Raw genomic sequence first — 21,377 nt, 5'->3', positions numbered from 1 at the left:
CCACGGGGAGCTATTCTACAAAAATTTAGTAACATTTTTTAACGATATATTTTTATTTCATTTTTAAAGATAACCTGATCGCATAATACGAAAAGAAGAAGTGCCAACAAGACCTTATCTTTATATTTATATTTACAGAATTTATTTTGATTATTAGTTTAGTACATTTATGGACTAAGAGTTTGAAATTTTTCTACTCTGCTTAACTTTTACCTCTTCTAGTAAAAATTAAATGGGAGTGTCTGTTTTTAATCTAGTAATACCAGTAATGAGCATCGCTCGATCAGAATATTCATCATGATAAAGTTACAATTGATTACTTGCTAGTGACTTTTGCCATTTATTTTAGTTTATGTAAGGTAAGAGCATAATATCTTAACAGATACCGAACGGTGGCCAAGCCCGATATCAGGCAGCATGATGTCAAATTTCCACTTCAGTTATATAGATCTTAACCTTTAACGAACAAGCGCATTACCTAAAACTATGCCCAGTGGGTCGACAGATTTTTAAGAAATTAAGTGCATTAATATCGCTTTATTGGATTTGAATGGAATGGAATTCGACTAATATTGCTTGTTGACCAATATTCAAATTTATTTTCTAACTGCATTGTACTTATATTAAAAATTACAGACAGAAAAGTTCAAAAATTTTCTGGTACGTCATGCCGCGTGTGTGGCGGCATTCGATTATTTTAAGGGGGTTGTTCTTTTTTCGTTACAAAAAATGCAAGGTATTTGTTTTTGTTTTTTCTCGAAATGTATTTATCATAGAGACATGCGGTTTTTTTTAAACAAAAATTACAAAATCATAGAATATTACGTGATTTTCTTCTTTTCTTTTTGCGCCGTCATTTTTTAACTAGGGGGCGCCAAAGTCGGTCTTGCAAAATCGATCTCTTTTGCGGTGCCACAGATAAATCCGTTGCGCATCGCCCGAAACAAAAAAAAAAAAGAAATTACGTTGAAGAAGAAGTTTGTTTCCAGTCCCCCTACCAAAATAAAAGAAAAAAAGCAAGAAGGAAAAAAATGGCAGCTATTTAAAAAAAAAGTGTCAAAAAAGGCCTTTTTTTGGGGCGAGAAGCTTCGCAAATTTTTTTTGCGTAATGTTATCAAGTTGTTTGAGGTAGGAGGACTCGGTATTGCAGTGGTGAACAAATTAAAAAAAAATGCAAGTCGATCCGACTTGTAGTTTTTGTTTAATTTGTGGCACCGCATTGAAAAAAGTAAATTTAAGAAAAACGTATTTAAAGTTCTTAATATAATGTACTGAATACACCATTTAATTTAATGTACTAAATACACCATGGTGTTCAAAGATGCTGACACATTAAAAAGGTCATGTGCATGAGGTATTATAATGAAAAAGAGGAATCTGGCATACAATAGCTCGCGGAGCGATAAAAAAAACGCTTTCAGAGGATCATACTATATCTATAACTTCGTCAAAAAAATAGATATTGAGATGATTTTTTTTTGAAATGATTCTAAGGGTTTTATTTTTCATAATATCAAAAAATCTCAAAACCGAAACAAAGAAAAATAAAAAAAGAACAACCCCCTTAAAATATTTACAATGTCGCGAGTATGGCGGCACTTGTTCGTTAAGGGTTAAATATGACCTGAAGTAAAAATCATCTTTCGTGGGCATAGTTGCATATAGAAATATATACCACAAAACTATTACACATATATATATATATATATATATTTATTTATATATATATATATATATATATATATATATATATATATATATTAGAGATGGGCTTATCATATCCGAAGCCGGATTGACTCGGATTTGACTCCGCTTCAGGGAGGAGTTATATCCGCTTAACAACTCCACGACTCCGACATCTTTGAGACCGAAATACTTGACACAAGTGTGTTCTATAGTGCGTTATTGACGTCACTGATATATTTTGCACTCTAAAGTATTGTTATTTCAGGCTATGGAAGGGAAAACCCAGATTAAATGTATTCTGTTTAGTGTATTTTTCGGTATGTATATTCCTGATTGCCGTCATTCACGGTCAAAGATTGTCGTAGTTAGAAATATGACCCTTTACTATTCAATAAATTATACATTGAAGCTCATTGTTCTATATCTTTGAAGTAATGTTTTTGCATTTTCTGGAAAAAAACCGTATACCTAAAAGGTCATAAAACTGTCTGTGAGACGAGAAAGCGACAGCTTCCTTTCCAAAGCAAAAACGCAGTAACAGATTTAGTACCAGTTTAGGGAAGCCGGATATGACAAATCCGGTGTGACAACTCTACTCGGATTCACTCCGAGGGAGGAGTTGTATCGGAGTAATAACTCCGGAGTGAGTATATATATATATATATATATATATATATATATATATATATATGAGTAAGTTCTTCAAGGGCATACATCAAATAAAAGGCAAAGATTTAGAAGTTAATCTTTAATTTTAGAAGTTAAGATTAACTTCTAAATCTTTGCCTTTTATTTGATGTATGCCCTTGAAGAACTTACTCATATTTCTCAACATCAAAATTAACTACTTTAACATATATATATATATATATATATATATATATATATATATATATATATATGAGTATATATATTATATTTATATGTATGTACATATATATATATATATATATATATATATATATATATATATACAAAAGTAAGAGTGGTTGACCACTTTTTGCCTTCTTGAGAACAATATATCTAGATTAAGATGTACGTTAGCTTATAGAGCTCGTGATTGCTGTTAAAAAAGATATTTATTACTTCATTTAAGAACCAAGCAGATTTAAATATGTGCGGACTGCCATTCAAATTTAGTCATGTTTTCTGATCAAAAACCTTTACTATTCATACAGAAAATATAGTGTGACGCATTTTGTGCAATATTTAATTTGTTCTGTAATCTCTTGCAAAATTTTAAATTTATTTTACATTTCCTAAAAAAGCATGAAATATAAAAATTGTAAAATAACTTGTACTAAAAAGTATAAAATGTTTTCAACTTAACTGAACATATGATTCCTAATAATTTTCATTTGTTTATAATACATTATTTGTTGTCAGAATTAGATCTAGGTTTCGAATATTTTAAATGCCTTCCGCATAAGAGAGATAGATTTAATTCATTGAAATTTGATTAAAAATATTTTTTTTACCAGTAGGCACACATTGGACTTGAATTATTATAAAACCAGCGCGTAGTAGCAGTACAAGAACTACTCTGCAAAAAGTCGGCACGTAACCATAATCCACAGGTCGATTAACATAGTCATCGTGTATGTCTTCTAAATCTAGTGAACTGTCTATTAAATAAACTCTTTCTGCCATTTGTATATTGAATATGTACGTGATTGATTGAAAAAAATGTAAATAAATAAATGTATCGAAACAATTAAATTTGGCGCTAGCTTTGATAATGTTGCGTTTGCGGTGTATTCCGATTCCGCTCCGTGTCGTGTCGAAGCGCGCAGACTCGTCCTCGTCCTAACATGTAAACCCGACAACCCGACAAGCCGACGAGCGGACGCGTGCGACGGCCGTCTCATCGCGCGAAAGCGACAGTGTCAAAACAGGCCTGCGTTACTGAAACAGTGAATGACATAAGATGGCGACTAGTATATGTGTTTCTAGGTGCCAGATATTGTTTAAAAATGAAATAAATAGGATAGGACTGCGGGCACTGTTTTATACACTTCAGGGCTTTAAAGTAAGTACTTGACTATGCAATTACGATTGTCATTGCGCCAATTTCGATATCTCTCATTTATAAAATGATACTTGAAGTCGAACTGACATTAGTGATTAATACACTCGAAAACGATTATATCAACATGCGCCTTTTCAGTGGCATTTTTAGACGCTGATGTCACCGTCAATGATAAGTTCTTTGATCAATACATACTTATCTAATATCTTTTTTTTCATTTATGACTTATGCCACTTTTCAATTGCCAATCGAAATATCGTTTATCAAAAATTGTACATAACCTATAAAGTGATACTGATTCATTATTTAAATGTTTAACAATACATGTGCATATATATGTATTTACATATATGTTTATATTTTTATGTATATGTGTATGTATTTTCCTATATATGTATATTATAAATGTATATGTATATATATATATATATATATATATATATATATACAGGGCCGGTCCTACCTTGAATGCGATGCATGCAAAAAATGCGGGCGCACGCCTTAGGGGGCGCCAAAACGAGATTCGGAAATGAAATTTCCAATATAGTTTTTTTTTCAATATAATTCAAGAAACATAATTTTTTTGCATTTTTCACTAATTTTTGAGCAATATTTAAGCTGCGATTTTGGATATTTTAAATAATGAAAAATCAAAATAAAATAATCCAACATTATAGCACCATGATTTGTTTAATACAATAAATCGCACAAAATCTCTAAAATAAATAAGTAAAATTTTTCAAAAGTATTATCTCAAGCAATAATAAACATACTGAAATTTTTGAATGTCCTAAAAAGTTTGGATTAAAAATAAGAATTTAGAAGTTGTTTGGTAGTGATTATGAACAACCCGCGAATCACCACGATATTTTAAATAAATTTAAAATCAATGTGCTTTTATATTATATATCTAATTTTTTATGTACTAAATCCAGAGTTATGAAAAAGTATTTAAAAAAAATAGCGTAAATATTCTTATATTTTTAATGATATAAACTGTTAAAACAGTTCAAATAATAAGGGGGAGGGGGCGCTAAAAAAAATGCATGCGGGCGCTGAGGACCCCAGGACCGGCCCTGTATATATATATATATATATATATATATATATATTATATATATATTTATATATATATATATTTATATATATATATATATATATATATATATATATATGCATATTAGAGATGGCTTATCATATCTGAAGCCTAATCGGTTAGAATTTGACTCCGCTTCAGAGAGGAGTTATATCCGCTTAACAACTCCACGACTCCGCTAACTTTGAAACCGAAATACTCGACACAAATGTACGTTGTTTATGTATCTAAGGATGTGTCAAAGCCCATTAATTGTTTGAAATTCTTTTAAAATGAACAGTTCAAACATATTTGTTGATGTTATTATAAAAAGTCACGATTTTAAGCATTTCTATATCTCAAGTGGCATGCTGAAAGTGGGAATAAATATTGTGAATGATCAAGGAAATAAATCTTGAAATTAAAATAAAAATTTTCTTTTGATGAGAAAATAGATTTTTTGGATTAATTTTATATAAAAATAATGTAGTAAACTTTGTAATAAAAGCAAAACATTTATCATGAAATATTTTCACCAAATTATAATATTTCTGCTTTCTAAATTTTTCTTCTGCTATTTCCATTCGAGAATTAATATTATATCGGGTAGATCGACTAGCATATTATTACTTTTACACAATTATATAATGCTTAAATACTATTGATCACTGATAAATTTTGCTCTAAACTCTAAAGTATTGTTATTTCAAGACTATGGAAAAGCCAGATAAAATGTATTTCGTTTCGTGTATTTTTCGGTCTGTATATTCCTGATTGTCGTCATTCACGGCCAAAGATTGTCGTAGTTAGAAGTATGACCCCTTACTATTCAATAAATTATACATTTGAGCTATTCGCATTCCAACACAATTTCATTGTTCTGTATCTTTGAAGTAATATTTTTGTATATTCTGGAAAATACACAATGGCATTATTTTGATTCGTATACCTAAAAGATCATAAAACTGCCTGTGAGACTAGAAAGCGACCGCTTCCTTCCCAAAGCAAAAACGCAGATTTAATACCAGTTTAGGAAAGCCAGATATGACAAAATATCCGACACAACTCCGCTCGGATTCACTTCGAGGGAGGAGTTGTATCGGAATGATAATTCCGGAGTGAGTTACCCATCTCTAATATGTTTATGTCATGTTATGTACTTAAAGTAGGGCTTATCATATTCGAAGTCAGATCGGTTAGGATTTGACTCCGCTTCAGAAAGGAGTTCTATTCGCTTAACAACTCCGACGACTCCCACAACTTTGAAATATAATGCTCGATACAAATGTGTATATGCATACAAATCTTAAAATGTATGCCGAAATTGTGACAATAAAAATATTGAAATGTCAGGGTAGATCTATTACTTCTATTCCTATTAAAGGTCCACTAGGCAATCAGGCGACCGGACAATTTGTGAATAATTAAATGTCAATAAAATAATAATTTGAAAAATAAAATACAAATATTTCGGATTATGAAAATTTTGGTTGACCTGGCGATCGAATCAATGGCTGATGTTTTGCAGTGTTGACTGAAATAAAAACGAAGAAACTTGAGAATCAAATTTAATTTTCTAATTAATTTCAAGAGAAGACATAGATGAAATATGACCCAATACTATTGCATAAATTATGCATTTGAACTGTTCACACTTAAACACATTCGCGTTGTTTTTTTTTTTTGCAGTTAGATTATTTTACTTTATTGCAAATTCAAAATGGCATTATTTTGGATCACTTTATATTGATAAAGTATATATAATATATAGATGTATATATATATATACGTGTGTGTGTAATTAAAAATATAGATCAAAATATGTTTCCAATTGAAAATAAGCCCATCTCGGGCACTGCGGCGGGAAATGGAAATGGAAAAAATTCTCACAATCGAGTTGGAGTTTATCTCAGGCTACAAACCTGTCTTAGGGCAGTACTACCCATTATATTACATGCATGTATATATATATATATATATATATATATATATATATATATATATATTTCATTCTCAATGTCTTCCCATGTACACACAATGCTAAAAACTTTTATATCTCGAAATATTACTTATTACAATTTTTAATGAATGATTTTTAGTGAGATTTTTAATAAGAAAAATTATTTTTTATAATTCGAAGTACTGGAGACGGGGACATTACATATCAAAGAACATATTTATAAATAAAAAATTAAACTAGTTATTAGTAACGTTGATGATAGGTCTAAAATCGGCTCACATACGCACACACATACTTTTTCCAAATTTGGTCTTATTCGATTCACAATGACTTGAAACTTCGGGAAAACATAAAATTAGCAATCGGACTTTTTTGCGGAATCAAACTTCTTCTTTGGAAAGTTAATAATTAAGAAGAATAAAATCATAAATAATAATAGATATCCAAAGAATTTCACTCGAAAGTTTAATACTTATGTTATAATAATATGGTCTTAGATTTTTTGTAGTTTTTGCCACATGAACCTAGGTTGTTTGTCTTCTCATTCCTGACAGAGTCACATTACCTCCGATGAATATCGGTGGACACCTTTTTATAATTAATCAAATCCAGTTTTGGTTTTATTTTGTTTCAGTTCTATGTTTAATAAATCTGCAGCAGTTTTTCATTTGTGGATTGGGTGGTTCTTATCTTTCTTTGCATAAACGCTATATAATTTTAGTTGGCCAATTTTAGTTCGGCCCATCTTGATCTTGGTACAGGTTTCCGTATACTGAAGATATTTCTTGCACATGCAACGATTTTTCTAGAAGATTTTCTAATAAATTTGATTAACGCATACCTTGTGTACAATCTCTGGACCAATTTTATGAACCTTAATGATTTACTATGTATTTTTCTATTTTATATGCTTTTTCAGTATTCTCAGTGGAATTGAGAATATACTTGTTTTGCAAGCATGTCATTGTCACCAGTCGTTTTTATAGCTTTTTCAGTTGTATATTTCAGTGTATTTTAGACCTGCCTTATACAATCGACTAACCTTAAACAATATCTCGTATAACAAAAATGCTCCTCTTCATTTTTTGTGAAGTCTTCACATGGTCTCAGCCATATATGAATAGGTACATGAACAAAGGGATAAGAGGCATTTTTCCTATGAAGAAATAAGGCTTACTGAACATATATTGTTTTTTTTATAAAAAGTATTAATTACGCAAAATTTTGTAGAACAACTAGCTGTAAGTGGAATTCTGTCTTAAGGCAATTAAGGCATCGTGCCTTAAAGCAAATTGCTGGAACTTCCCGTACCAAAAATTATTTTTTTAAAAACGATTAACATTTTTGAAAAAAATTTACTTCAAAAAAATTAGATTTTTGAGAAACTATAAATTTGACAAAAAATTATTTTTTTTGAAAAAAAATTTTTTTTTTTGAAAAATAATTTTTTTTTTTTTGAAAACAAATTTTTTTTGAAAAGAAAAATGTTTTCTTCATTTTGACATATTTTGGAAATTCTGAACTTTTTTTCAAAGCAATCGTACTGCTTGAACTGCATAGAGACATAGAGAAATGTCAAAGCGCGCAAGTGCCGCGCCGCCGTCTAACGCATAAGCATTGGTACGGAACCCATAAAAATGTAAAAAAAAATTATACTTATTGTTAAAATCTCTATAAAATATCTGATAATTTGATGTGCATATGTTTAATGATCATTTTTAACCGCCAAATGGCTCATTTTTTTACTTTTTCCTCCATATCTCCGAAACCGCTAGACCTGTCTTCATGAAAATGTCATTAATTCTTCATCTTGTCAATACAAATGAAATGTTTTTTGAATTATTCACATCGGACGCTCCGTTCTCTTAAAAACTGAGTTACCGTTTTCGGCACTTTTTGCCCCGTATCTTCGGAACGGCTAGACCTGCCTTCGCCAAAAACTAATCAGCACGTCTCCTTATCAATACGAATCGAATGTTTTTTGAATTATTCAAATCGGTTGATCCGTGTTACCGAAATCGTCGACGAAAATTTGTATCCGCACATACATACACACACATACATACACACACACACACACATACATCCATTTTTTCTAAGGTATGCCAAAATATTCAGAAACCTCTGAAACGTTAAGATATATAAAAATTTTCATTTTCGATTTTTTTGCGATTACTATAACTTGCCCTACGGGAAGTTAAAAATGAACCAATATCTTCATCTACCTATTAAAAAAAATAAACCACTAATTAAATGGTTAAACTTATGTTTACATAAATTTTATCTGATAATCATATAGAAACAATCTATTGCCATGCTGAAGTAATCAACACAAATCGTAATTAAGTTTCAAAAAATAAAAGTTTTCACATATTGTGATATTGGTGTGTTTTTCTATAAAACTTGGGCTATATGCCAAATTCGTATTCACACATATATTTTTTTCTGGTTTTTGCGTCAATATGTTCAGAGTGACTTAAAATATTGAAAAAATATAAAATTGGATAATATGAGTTTCAAGCAAAAAAGTATATTTATTTTTCGGAGCGTTGGAAATCAAACTCAACTTGAATACGATGTACTAAAAATACTTTTGGTACTCTCTCACTTTATTATAAATTAGAAAATTTCAAATTTGTTTTTTGATACCAATACGAATGAATCATTTGTTGAAAGAAATTTACTGATTTAATTTTCACAGAAAAATGTGAATTCTTTAGAACAATGATTCAATTCTTATAACATAGCATGATATTGCTCATTGCATACATCATTAAATAATACATTAGGTGTATGCATGAATGTATTCAATTTACAGTTTGATCATATCGTTTAAAGCTACAATTACGAATGTACTAAGTTCTTTTTTTTAAATTGCTAATGTTTGTTTCGCGAGTCTATAGTAAAAATTAAGTTATAATTGTTATGCGCGCTCATCATATGAGATATAAAGATTAATAATTGAGAAATCATAATATAATTATGAATTCATAATGTGAAGTTCACTTTTATATGCTAGATATATTTAGTATTCAATTTGCAATAAATTTTTATTGATAAAAATATTGGCATATTCTATATTTTAGATCCATGTGGAACCTTTAGCATGTTTGCATAGTAAAAATGGTCAAATACAATTACGTGAAAAAAACGTCTTGTTCACAAGGCATATTTTTGAAAATGTGATTCGATTAGTAGAAAATTTTGTCAAATTGCCAATCACAGAAGTATTTAATATAAATAGACACAGCTTGCTCTGTTTCTACAACTCTCAAGAATATAACTTTGTATTCAGCGCTCGTTTGTGAGCGTACCTTTGATTCTCTAGTTTGAAATTATATTTTACCACCAAATATATATAATAACATTAATAATACTGGCCAATGTACTAGTTTACAAAGCCAATAAAAAATAGATAAGTAAAATAATAATAATAATAATATTAAGAAGTAGATATAATTGGCGTTTTGCCAATTGCAATTTTATTGTAGTGATTTTAATTTACACATATTTTTTAATAAAAATTTAATGCATTCTTCGAATTTAATAATTTTTCAAGCATCGGTTTTGCGAAATTATTGAAATAGATGGGTACTCTTTTTTTTTAACAGATTCAGTACTTCTTTCATATTCAGTTATTTGCCCCTGAGATAAATTTTCCATAGATTCTCAGTTTGTAAATTATGAGCCTTTAATTGCAACCTAGAGCTTTGATGAACTTATAACCATTTTTTGGTTATTGTGGTCAATTTTTATTAATTTTGTTAAAAGTGGTAACCTTAATCGTAAATAACATTTATGGGACCTCAGAAAAAATACAATCGGTCGATTTTGAAAGGCCCTTCTTTAAAAAATGTACTAAAATATGCTGGCAAGTTTCATCAAGTTGGCGTATTTAATCAGAATTGGAAAATGGTAAAATACTTGATAATTTTATTATTGGAAAATTTCTAATAAAAAAATAAAAACTCAAAAATGACATGTTTTTTGCTAGTACATCACACTCCTAATTAGTTCAAATGCTTGGCTACGATACCTTCAACATACGAGAGAAATTTTAAATTCATTGTTCAACAAAAACTCTTAACTCTTGAATACTCGGTGGAATTACAGTTTTCCACTGTAGTTCTAAAAATGTTAGATCTGAGACACCCTGATCATTATATGGTTTATTTCAAATTTCAACTTCTTTTTTAAAACAATAGGACATTAATACGCCAAGTTTCAGATAATTTGTTTAGTATGTATTTTAATTTAAATTTTAGCTGTAAATAATTAACACTGACAGTTGATCATGAAAACGAAAACTGAGTTTATAAATTCGAACATTTTTTTCTGCCATTAACTACAAATGCATTTTCATTATATTCTGTTAACTAAATACTAAAACTAGTGGGATGCATGGCATCGTGCTTTAAGGCAAATTGCTGGAACTTCCCGTACCAAAAATTATTATTTTTTTAAAAACGATTAACATTTTTGAAAAAAATTTACTTCGAAAAAATTAGATTGAAATTGAAAAAAGAAATATTGAAAAAAAATGTTTTCTTTATTTTGACATATTTTGGAAATTCTGAAACTTTTTTTCAAAGCAATCGTACTGCTTTATAGAGATGAAATGTCAAAGCGCGTAAGCGCCGCGTCGCCGTCTAACGGATAAACATTGGTACGGAACTCATAGGAATGCAAACAAAATTTATACTTATTGTTAAGATCTCTATAAAATATCTGATAATTTGATGTGCATATGTCTAATGATCATTTTTGACCGCCAAATGGCATGTTTTTTTTACTTTTTTCATTAGATCTCCGAAACCGCTAGACCTGCGTTTATGAAATTTTGATCAGTTCTTCATCTTGTCAATACAAGTAAAATGTTTTAATGAATTATTAAAATCGGACGCTCCGTTCTCTTAAAAAATGAGTTACCATTTTTGGCACTTTTTGCCCCGTATCTTCGGAACGGCTAGACCTGCTTTCGCCAAAAACTAATCAGCACGTCTCCTTATCAATACGAATCGAATGTTTTTTGAATTATTCAAATCGGTCGATCGGTGTTCCTGAAATCGTCGACGAAAATTTGTATCCGCACACACACGCACACACACACACATACATCCATTTTTTCTAAGGTATGCCAAAATATTCAGAAACCTTTGAAACGTAAAGATATATACAAATTTTCATTTTCGATTTTTTTGCGATCACTATAACTTACCCTACGGGAAGTTAATTAACCTGCAAACAATAAGAAGGAAAATTTATAATAATATATTGATAAAATGTAAATGTTGCTTCTATTTGTTTTAACATATATTGGTTTTAATTATTTATTTGAATTCCGCAGGAATCTCGACATAATGAATTATTAAAATCGGACGCTCCGTTCTCTTAAAAAATGAGTTACCATTTTTGGCACTTTTTGCCCCGTATCTTCGGAACGGCTAGACCTGCTTTCGCCAAAAACTAATCAGCACGTCTCCTTATCAATACGAATCGAATGTTTTTTGAATTATTCAAATCGGTCGATCGGTGTTCCTGAAATCGTCGACGAAAATTTGTATCCGCACACACACGCACACACACACACATACATCCATTTTTTCTAAGGTATGCCAAAATATTCAGAAACCTTTGAAACGTAAAGATATATACAAATTTTCATTTTCGATTTTTTTGCGATCACTATAACTTACCCTACGGGAAGTTAATTAACCTGCAAACAATAAGAAGGAAAATTTATAATAATATATTGATAAAATGTAAATGTTGCTTCTATTTGTTTTAACATATATTGGTTTTAATTATTTATTTGAATTCCGCAGGAATCTCGACATAATTCCATCCACACGTGCGCCTCTTCACACCCAACGCTAGTGCCTAATGATCGCAACAATTTGACGCCTGTCATCAGCGCAGCTAAAAAATCATCGGAAAATGAGGGTAATAATATTTTCTTGTTCAGCGATACAAAATATATCTATTTTATTAGTCAAGTTGTATATTCACTTCGAAGTTCCTCAATCCTTAATAGCTCACAATGAATTTAGATAGCGTTAGTCTCTTTGTAGTTTGGCTGCATAATTACATTTTTTATTTAATAGAACTTAGAATATTAATTAATAGAATCAGTGAGTTGAGGGATTAGGGCTGTTAAGTATAGTTAGAATCATTTTAAGTGCACGCTATTCGTCTACTGTGCATTTGCATCGTGTTTGATTAAAACTGTATGTTTTAATCAAACTGTATTTTTTAATTATGATTTTAATTAACACTTGGTTTACAAAAATTTGTATATACCTATATACACGGGAACCCATCAAATTGATGCAAGCGTATTTTTTCATGATAAATCTTTTAATTTACATTCTGGTTAGTTGAACAGAATATGCCTTGGCATAAACATATAATCTGAAAATTGCTAAGGTATACGCAAAAATTAACAATGTACGAAAACTATACGGTATCCATAACATATTTTTCTCACATTTTTTCTGTCTTATATGCATTTTTTGTATGCTATTTATTTACAATACATGAAAAAATATTTTTATTTTTGGCAACTTTTTCGAAATTTTGATTTTGACGCTCATTGATCTAAAACATTATATATTTCATGAATATTTAAGATACAGAATAAGCGTAAACAATTTATCTTAATTGAATTAATCATAGTAAAATACAAACAAACAAATACAATACATTATATCATGTTTAACGCTTATAAATAAATATGCTATACTTCAGTTCAGTACTCAAAATAGGTAGAGGCCTTAAGATTTTTCTGACGCTAAAATAATCCTTGAAATTCGAGTTTCGAGTGACGAGACTTTTTTGTTAGACATTTGAATATATAAATATAACATGACATAAATTTATTATATCTCAGTCTTCTCGTTATTACATAATTACTATTTAAATAAAGAAAATATATCATCAATTACTGGGCAATTAACTAACCCATTAGGGCGTAGAGATAGGATACCATATCTGAATTTCAAAATTTAGAAATTCATCAAAATTTTATTTCTACATATAAAATCTATAAAATAAATAAATAAAGTTAACACAAATTAGTTAAGATTTGTGCTATGGAATTTTCAGCGATCCATTTCAAAGTTCAAGTTCCGTCAAATTGATGGGCTACGTAAACCTAGTGTTAATTTTGCAAAGTAGAAATATATGCTTTTATGATTAGTTTGCCTAGACATTGAAAATGGGTTAAGTATTTTGTTGACTTATCATTAATACTTCAAATGGCCGAAATCGATCATATATATTCACAAGTATAAATCAAATAAAATTTAAAACTATTAAGTTTCAATATTTATTGAGATTTATTTTATCGATGTTTCTTGAATTTTATAATTATATGAAATTGTTCAATGATAACGAAGTGAAGATTTGTATAAATCTAAAAAAAATAGACATTGATAATGTATATATATAAAATATATAAATTATTACCTTTAATGATATAATGCGATAAGACATGTGGCAATGCACTATCTCAATGAAAATGAATATATATATATATATATATATATATATATATATACAATATATATTGAATGAATTACGTCAATCCAAGCATTGTTTAGTTCTGATAAATTAATTCAAAACACTTAAGAATTATTCAATTTATATTATTTTTAATTTCAATTATTGTTAATTGCTTTAATTCATTACTGTGCATTATATCATAATTCACAAAATCTATACTGCAATTGACACGATGCTTGATATGCACACATTTTATCGATACTAAATGCCATATGCTATCCTGATGTACCATCCTGATAAAAAGCTGAATTGACCACGACGATAGTACCTTGTGCAAAGCGATAAAAGTCCACTTTTCACCACTTTGGTGTCGTGCGCAAAACTATTGCCTCCAATTTCCGCGAAGTGTGCCGTGTGCAAATCCAACCTCATGGGGGATTCACCTCCGGTGTCGCTTGCTAACGATAGGCATAGTACGGTGGCGAATAGCCCTTCAGTAATTTTAGCCGCTATGTCAACCCTGTGAATGTTGTGAATTTACATGTATATATCTTAAATAACGCATTAAAATATTTATATTTATTTTATATAATAATTAGAGATTCTATAAAGGTAATCATTGCAATAATAATCTTCAACTATGTGGACAAATGTTTGTTAGTCTGTTGATTCTGCGAAAGTTACGTCAGTATTAATAAGGTGACCATATTTTTTTAAGTCAAAACCGGGACGAGTGGGGGAGTGGCTTTAAACTATCAAATGCTATTTTTTATATGAATCAATTTGTTTAAATCAGAATTGCGGACTATTTGTAATATCTTTATTATTCGATTATATGTAATACTTTTTTATCTATTATATCATATTAAATCTTTTTTCTAAATTTTATTTTAATGGTCTCGCTTACTCGAGCTTTTAGCCACCTACAGTATTATTTCTATACAATTAAGGTGACCATATTTTTTTAAGTCAAAACCGGGACGGAAATTTTTGGTTTTGCTAACCCGGGACAGGGGAAACGTGATGAGAGAGGTTAAATAGTTCAAATATGATGTTAAAAATTCAAATACTTCATTAAAAATAAAAATCATTTTTTTTAAATGAATCTTTTTCTTAAGTTTTAGTGACTATTAAAAATACCTTATATATTAAAACTTACATTTTTGGATCTATATTTTTTTCACTTTTGAGTCTTGTATAAAATGTATTAAATTTTCTTCATAATTACCTTGAAAAAAAAATTACTACGTGTGACAGGTAGTCAAAAAGTTCGTTTATAATTTCTGCTAATTTTCATGAAACTGAAATTGCAATTATTAATGTGAGAAACTATTTTAACCCGTTTTTGGAATTTTGTAATCGCCAATTTTCTCAACGTGTTAATAATCATACTTGTAGTCTTATGACAATCTGAAAATGATATGCATTATGTTACAATTGTAACATTATAGGTATCATTTTCGGATATTTGATGGGTAGTTGAAATTTTATCATCAAATAATTGCGAAGATTCAGTTCAAAACCTATATTTTTTGGAAACTCGGGACAATCCGGGACAAAAGAACTAAATCCGGGACAAATATTATATTTAGAAAAATCCGGGACTGTCTCGGCCGGGACGTATAGTCACCTTAATACAATCTTCAATTCAATTTTACTATCTTCTTCATATAAAACCTATCCTTCTTTATCCTTCTTTATACATTCTGATTATTTTTACATGCATATTTTTTATTACAATTCATAATTCTATTATAATTCCAAATTCGATTCCAACTCGCGTGTGAGTGTGAGTTTTTTGCTTTTGAGACTTATATAAAATTCTATTAAAATTTCATAATCAATTTGAAAAATTTAGCACTTGTTTGTTTGCTCTCATAACTTTTGTTAATTTATCTAATAATTTTCGAAAAAAATGAGACATTCCGGGACAAAAGTTCTAAATCCGGAACTGCCTCGAGCAAACCGGGACATATGGTCACCTTATTATTAAATAATAATAATAATTAAATTATTCAAAGCTTTGTCATTTTTTAATTTTCGTTCGCATGGTTATAGCGCAGTTTGAAGCTATAGCATAGTAACTAAAACATTTTGTTCATGATCTATTTATTAGCGTTTGTATTGCTTTGTTTTAGTTATTTTAATGTAATTAGCAAATAAATCGAAATATTTAGTAAGTCTGATAGTTTGAATAGTGTTTTATTTTAAATCTAACTAAAAAATTAGTGTGTTCTAGAGCTTTACTTTGATTCTTGTATTTTACTAATTGTGCACTAAATGTTTGTGTTTTGTAAGTGTTTTCACTTACTTAGCACCACATCATAAACCAAAGTAGTTATTAGCTGCACGTGAATATAACGATTAATTGTTACTGTAACTCTCTCGTTCTTCTTTTTACGCATACATTAAAAGCTAACAAAATTGAAAAGGATAATGCCTCTAACACACAGGATAATAAGGATAAAAACAATGCAAATACCATAACGTCATGCCCAATTCCTGAAACCCTGCTGGTAAAAGGACAAAAATTGACTTTTCTTAATAACATAAATAAGGATAAACTTCTTTCGAGCGATGATAAAAATTCTAAGCAGGATGATTCATCATCATCATCATCATCGTCGTCGTCGTCATCGGATTCTGATTCGGACTCTGACAGTGAAGAAAGCTGTAAGTTTTTTGTAGTTTCGTAGTAGGCTTTATTGCAAGCATGACGAGTATGCGAATCGAACTCCCATTACGCAATTATATATATATATATATATATATATATATATATATATATAAATATTATGGTGGACCTCAATATGGATGTTTCCAAATTTACTTGCTCACAAGGGCGCGAATGCTTCCAAATTGATAAAAAAAATCTCTGGAAGTTTTAGCTTTAAATATTAACTTTAAGATAGTCCGCACTCCAACCAAAGTTTCATGGGTAAATAACATGGGTAAAATTCCATTGTTTTATAACTTAGCGACAAATGAATCAAAATTTTGAGAATAACATTTTATTTGCTTATTTTGATCATAAATAAAAAAATTGATATTTCATGAAATATGTATTTACTTAGGAAGAAGAACCAAGAAACTTTGGTTGGAGTGCGGACTATCTTAAAGTTAACATGAAGAGCTAAAAATTTCAGAGAATTTTTGTTTATCAATTTGGAAGCATTTGAGCCTCTGGGAGCAATGAAATTTGAAAACATCCATATTAAGGACCGCCCTAATATATATATATATATATATATATATATATATATATATATCTATTATGTGTTCAAAAATATATTGTACTTTACAAATTAGGACACAAACTTAATTCGATTAATGCTTTTTTAATTTGTGTAGATATATATGTCTCAAAAGTATGTTTTGACGTATTTTGTTGTGTTAAGAAAATTAAATATATGATTAAATATATTAATTATATGCGATTATCTTTTGGTTTCGAACCTATCACTATATTTCCATGACTTGTCACCAGTTATGATAGCTTTCAGCAAATCAGGATCATTGTTGATGATCATGAAATTGTTCCTGAGTGATAATCGTGGGGCAAATCTTCTGATTAAAATTTGAAAGTTTTGGACAAAATATCTTCGATACATGTTTCACCTTCAGAACATTTCAAAAATCTATTTTAAGACGATTATCAAAAACTGTATCAGTATTGTACCGCTTCTAACCATTTTTTTTTTTAATTAGAGCAGACTCACCGTGCAACTCTTTCAGTATCATGTTAAAGCGTACACAGAAAAAGCGTCTTATCCGTCAGAATCAAACTAATATGCTATGTACTTGAAACTCTAAACGTTTTGGAACATGCACACTGATAGAAAAAAATAAAAAATCCATAATGAAAGTACGTGGACTGCGAAACTTGTAATGTTCACCTTATTTTTTGAATTCGTATGTACATATATGAAATACTTAATATATTTGAACATTTTATTGATATAATATATAAAATTTACGTATAGAACCTTCAAATGAAGTTACACGCATGAAATAATAATTATATTTTTTATTACATATACTAAATACACGTTATTTCACAAATTGGAGAAAATGTAATGTGAAAGAACTGTCAACAGTGCAAAATAAGATTTCAAAATTACTTCCATTGAATAAAATAGATCACCCCAATTCCGGTTATGTATGCCTTAATTTAAATTAGTTTTTCAAAATTACTATCTATTGAAATTATTCTTCTAGCCTTTGGATTTTTGTCATGTATTACATGTACAATATAGTACAGCATTGCAATTTTATTTTCATATTTTCATGAGATAAGTTATATTTGATAGACCAACAAAGTTTAATTAAAATTACTTATTTATATTTTTTGTAATGTATATTTAAATTATATAGTAGTCGAATTAAAAAATAAATTAATATTGACAATTATTTATTTATACGTTTCCGACAGTTGATGTGTCATTATTTAGCAATTTATACGATGAAGAACATAAAATAAAAACATTTTTATATAAAATTTTAATTAACATCAAAATATTAAAAAACATAACAAAAACTATAATATATAATTTAACATACACAAATGCTTGATAAAATGTTTTAGCATCATTATTATATCAAACTATTTACCATGTTATAATGTTTTTATGTGTGATATATATTTTTGTTAATATATATATATATATATATATATATATATATATATATATATATATATATATATATATATACGTATATATATATATATATATATATATATATATATATATATATAAATATATACCTTATAAAACTAATTTATGTTATTCGTAGATTCTCTTTGGCATCGAACCTAATTTGAATTGTAAACTTAACAACTCTATAGTATTTATTAATAAGTACGTCGCATATTTTTTGCAACCTAATTCGAATTGTAAACTTAAAAACTCTATTGTATTATTAATAATATCCAGTACGTCGCATATTTTTTAGATATCTTAGAATTAGACCATAGCCATTTTTGTTTATGTAATTTTTTTAAACTTCTAAAATGAGTGAATTAATGTGTGCAAATATTCTATTTTTTACATATAAACTAGATTAATTTGGAGAGCGCTCAGTGTAGAACGTTTATTTGAACCTTGTTTTTATCTTTTTTAGGTCTGATTAATTCTTGAAATATATTGTCAAATGTGACGAATGCTTCATATTTACTTATTCTGCCGCATCTCAGCTTCATATCTGTCTGTGATCAACATAAAATTTATACCGACTCTCCTGTGTTATGCGGATTATAATTTTACATCAGCATAATTTTGACTTCTATGCCTTCTATTCATCTAACGCATCATAAAATATTTTTAAACAAGGGTAATTTAATTTCATAGTGAACTATTATAAAGTATGGACATGGAATGTTGCATATCTTTATAGTGGCGATTATCAGTTCTTATATTCCATTCATTCAGTCTGCCCTGCTGCGAATCTTTACTTGGAGCAATACAGAAAAATGTATTTTGCCTCGGATATTTTCGATATTTATTTACTACAATTTCTTCGTTTACGTCGTTCTTTATATCTTTTGAATTTATGTCATTCTTGCCACTTTTTACATCAGTCGGGTTTAAGTTATTTTCATGAATAGTTTCGGTTCCAATTAATTCTAATCGACTATTACAGCTATTAGATTTGGAGAGATGAAATTTCATGTCCAAATATTTGTCTTGAATTTCATTATCTCTATAGTTTGAGTTGTGATCTTTAGATCCACTTCTTTTATTGCTAGATGAATCGCTGGATTTTATTTCATTCATGATTACTTTGGTTAGCGGGCTTCTTGCTCTATTGTGCGTTATCTCCGAAATCACTTTACCTGTATAATTGTATAAAATGAACGATTTGTAATAATATATTTTATATTATTATTGTTTTTAATAATTACATACCTCCATAATATGTGACAGATGTTCCGCATTCTCTGATTCTTTGTAAAATATCTCGACTAACATAGTGCTTAGTAGAAATATTACTGGGGCTTAGTCTAGATTCAAATTCTTCTTTACTAGAAGTTGATCTTGGTTGATCGTCTCTGTCGCAGAAGTTACTTAAGTCCTCACTTGACATGCTCATCGAGTCCCATTTTGTAGTGGTTCTTGCTGATGATGTCACTGCTGTTGGTAAGTTACTACTCTTAATGGAGTCACCCGAAGAAATTTGTGGAGAACGCATTTGAAGAACATTTTCAAACAAGCGTCTTACATTTCGTACTGTGTCGGGGTCTGGTAACTCCTCGTCGATCAGTTCGCGATTTATTCTAATGGGGTGGTAATAAAAGTGCCTACGTGATTTATTATTACAGTCAGGGTGTTTGTTAGAACCGGATATGGCAAACGTGTTTTTTAAGTTCGATACCGAAGAACTTTTCTTCGTTCCGTTTGAGGATTTTGCATTTACGTTACCATTGCTCTCAATTTTGGTACGAACTGGCTCAATAATAACTACACTATTGTTAATTAATAACTCTTGGAAGCTGTAATCCTGCAAATATTGTACAATATCATTGATTTTTGCCTTCTTGTATTCATCGATAATTGAATTGCGAAATGCATTTGATTTTATTACTTTGTACCGTACGTGATCAAATTCATGAAGGTCTATGTTATTCTGTTCGTTTACTTCTTTATTTTCAGGTTCCGTGTTTGCATCTTTTATATTTCGGTTATCCTGATCTAAATCAGATTCAGATTGATTTAAATTTTCTTTACTTATAATTTCTTTTGTAAGAGAAATCACTTGTGGAGGATCAATAGATGGAAAATCTTCATTATCTGTTGAGGCGCAATTCTTTTTTCGAACACTGTCTACAATACGTACAAAATTTTGCTGATCTGGAACTTTACTCTTTACACATTCTTCATTCGGATAATTTTGAATTTCTAATGAGCTGCAATCAGCATCACCTTGTTCTAATGCTGACCAATAATATCTCACCGAGTCTACCTTTTTCTTCAATTCATCAATATTGTCTTGCGACTCATCAGTAGCTAGCATTATACTACTATTATCCGAATTTTTATTAAATGGGTCCTTACTAAAATATGTATAATGAAAATCATTTTGTTCAGTAGGATTCAAATTTGTCGATGTATTTACTTCAAAACTGC

At 29.2% G+C, this 21,377-nt stretch overlaps 1 protein-coding gene across 2 annotated transcripts in view; it reads left to right on the top strand.

Moving 5' to 3' along the window:
- The first annotated feature begins 3,056 nt into the window (after nucleotides 1–3,056).
- The window catches only part of LOC113376529 (calcium uniporter protein, mitochondrial), a 43,805-nt gene continuing 25,484 nt past the window's right edge, over nucleotides 3,057–21,377 (top strand). Inside the window, exons 1-2 of one of the 2 annotated variants that reach the window (XM_026616481.1) lie at nucleotides 3,057–3,715; nucleotides 12,576–12,693. In XM_026616481.1, coding sequence (XP_026472266.1) covers nucleotides 3,614–3,715; nucleotides 12,576–12,693 — 220 coding nt within the window. In that variant the 5' untranslated portion in view covers nucleotides 3,057–3,613. Of the gene's footprint in view, nucleotides 3,716–12,575; nucleotides 12,694–16,706; nucleotides 16,927–21,377 lie in introns of those variants that run through there. The other variant, XM_026616480.1, reaches the window with a different exon arrangement.

Source organism: Ctenocephalides felis, unplaced genomic scaffold (assembly GCF_003426905.1).
Source record: "Ctenocephalides felis isolate EL2017-DRISC unplaced genomic scaffold, ASM342690v1 CF-g0.4_SCAFFOLD_01886, whole genome shotgun sequence".
Classification (NCBI taxonomy): domain Eukaryota; kingdom Metazoa; phylum Arthropoda; class Insecta; order Siphonaptera; family Pulicidae; genus Ctenocephalides; species Ctenocephalides felis.
Note: the sequence above shows the minus strand (reverse complement) of the source record. Positions and strands in the feature narration are given on the sequence as shown.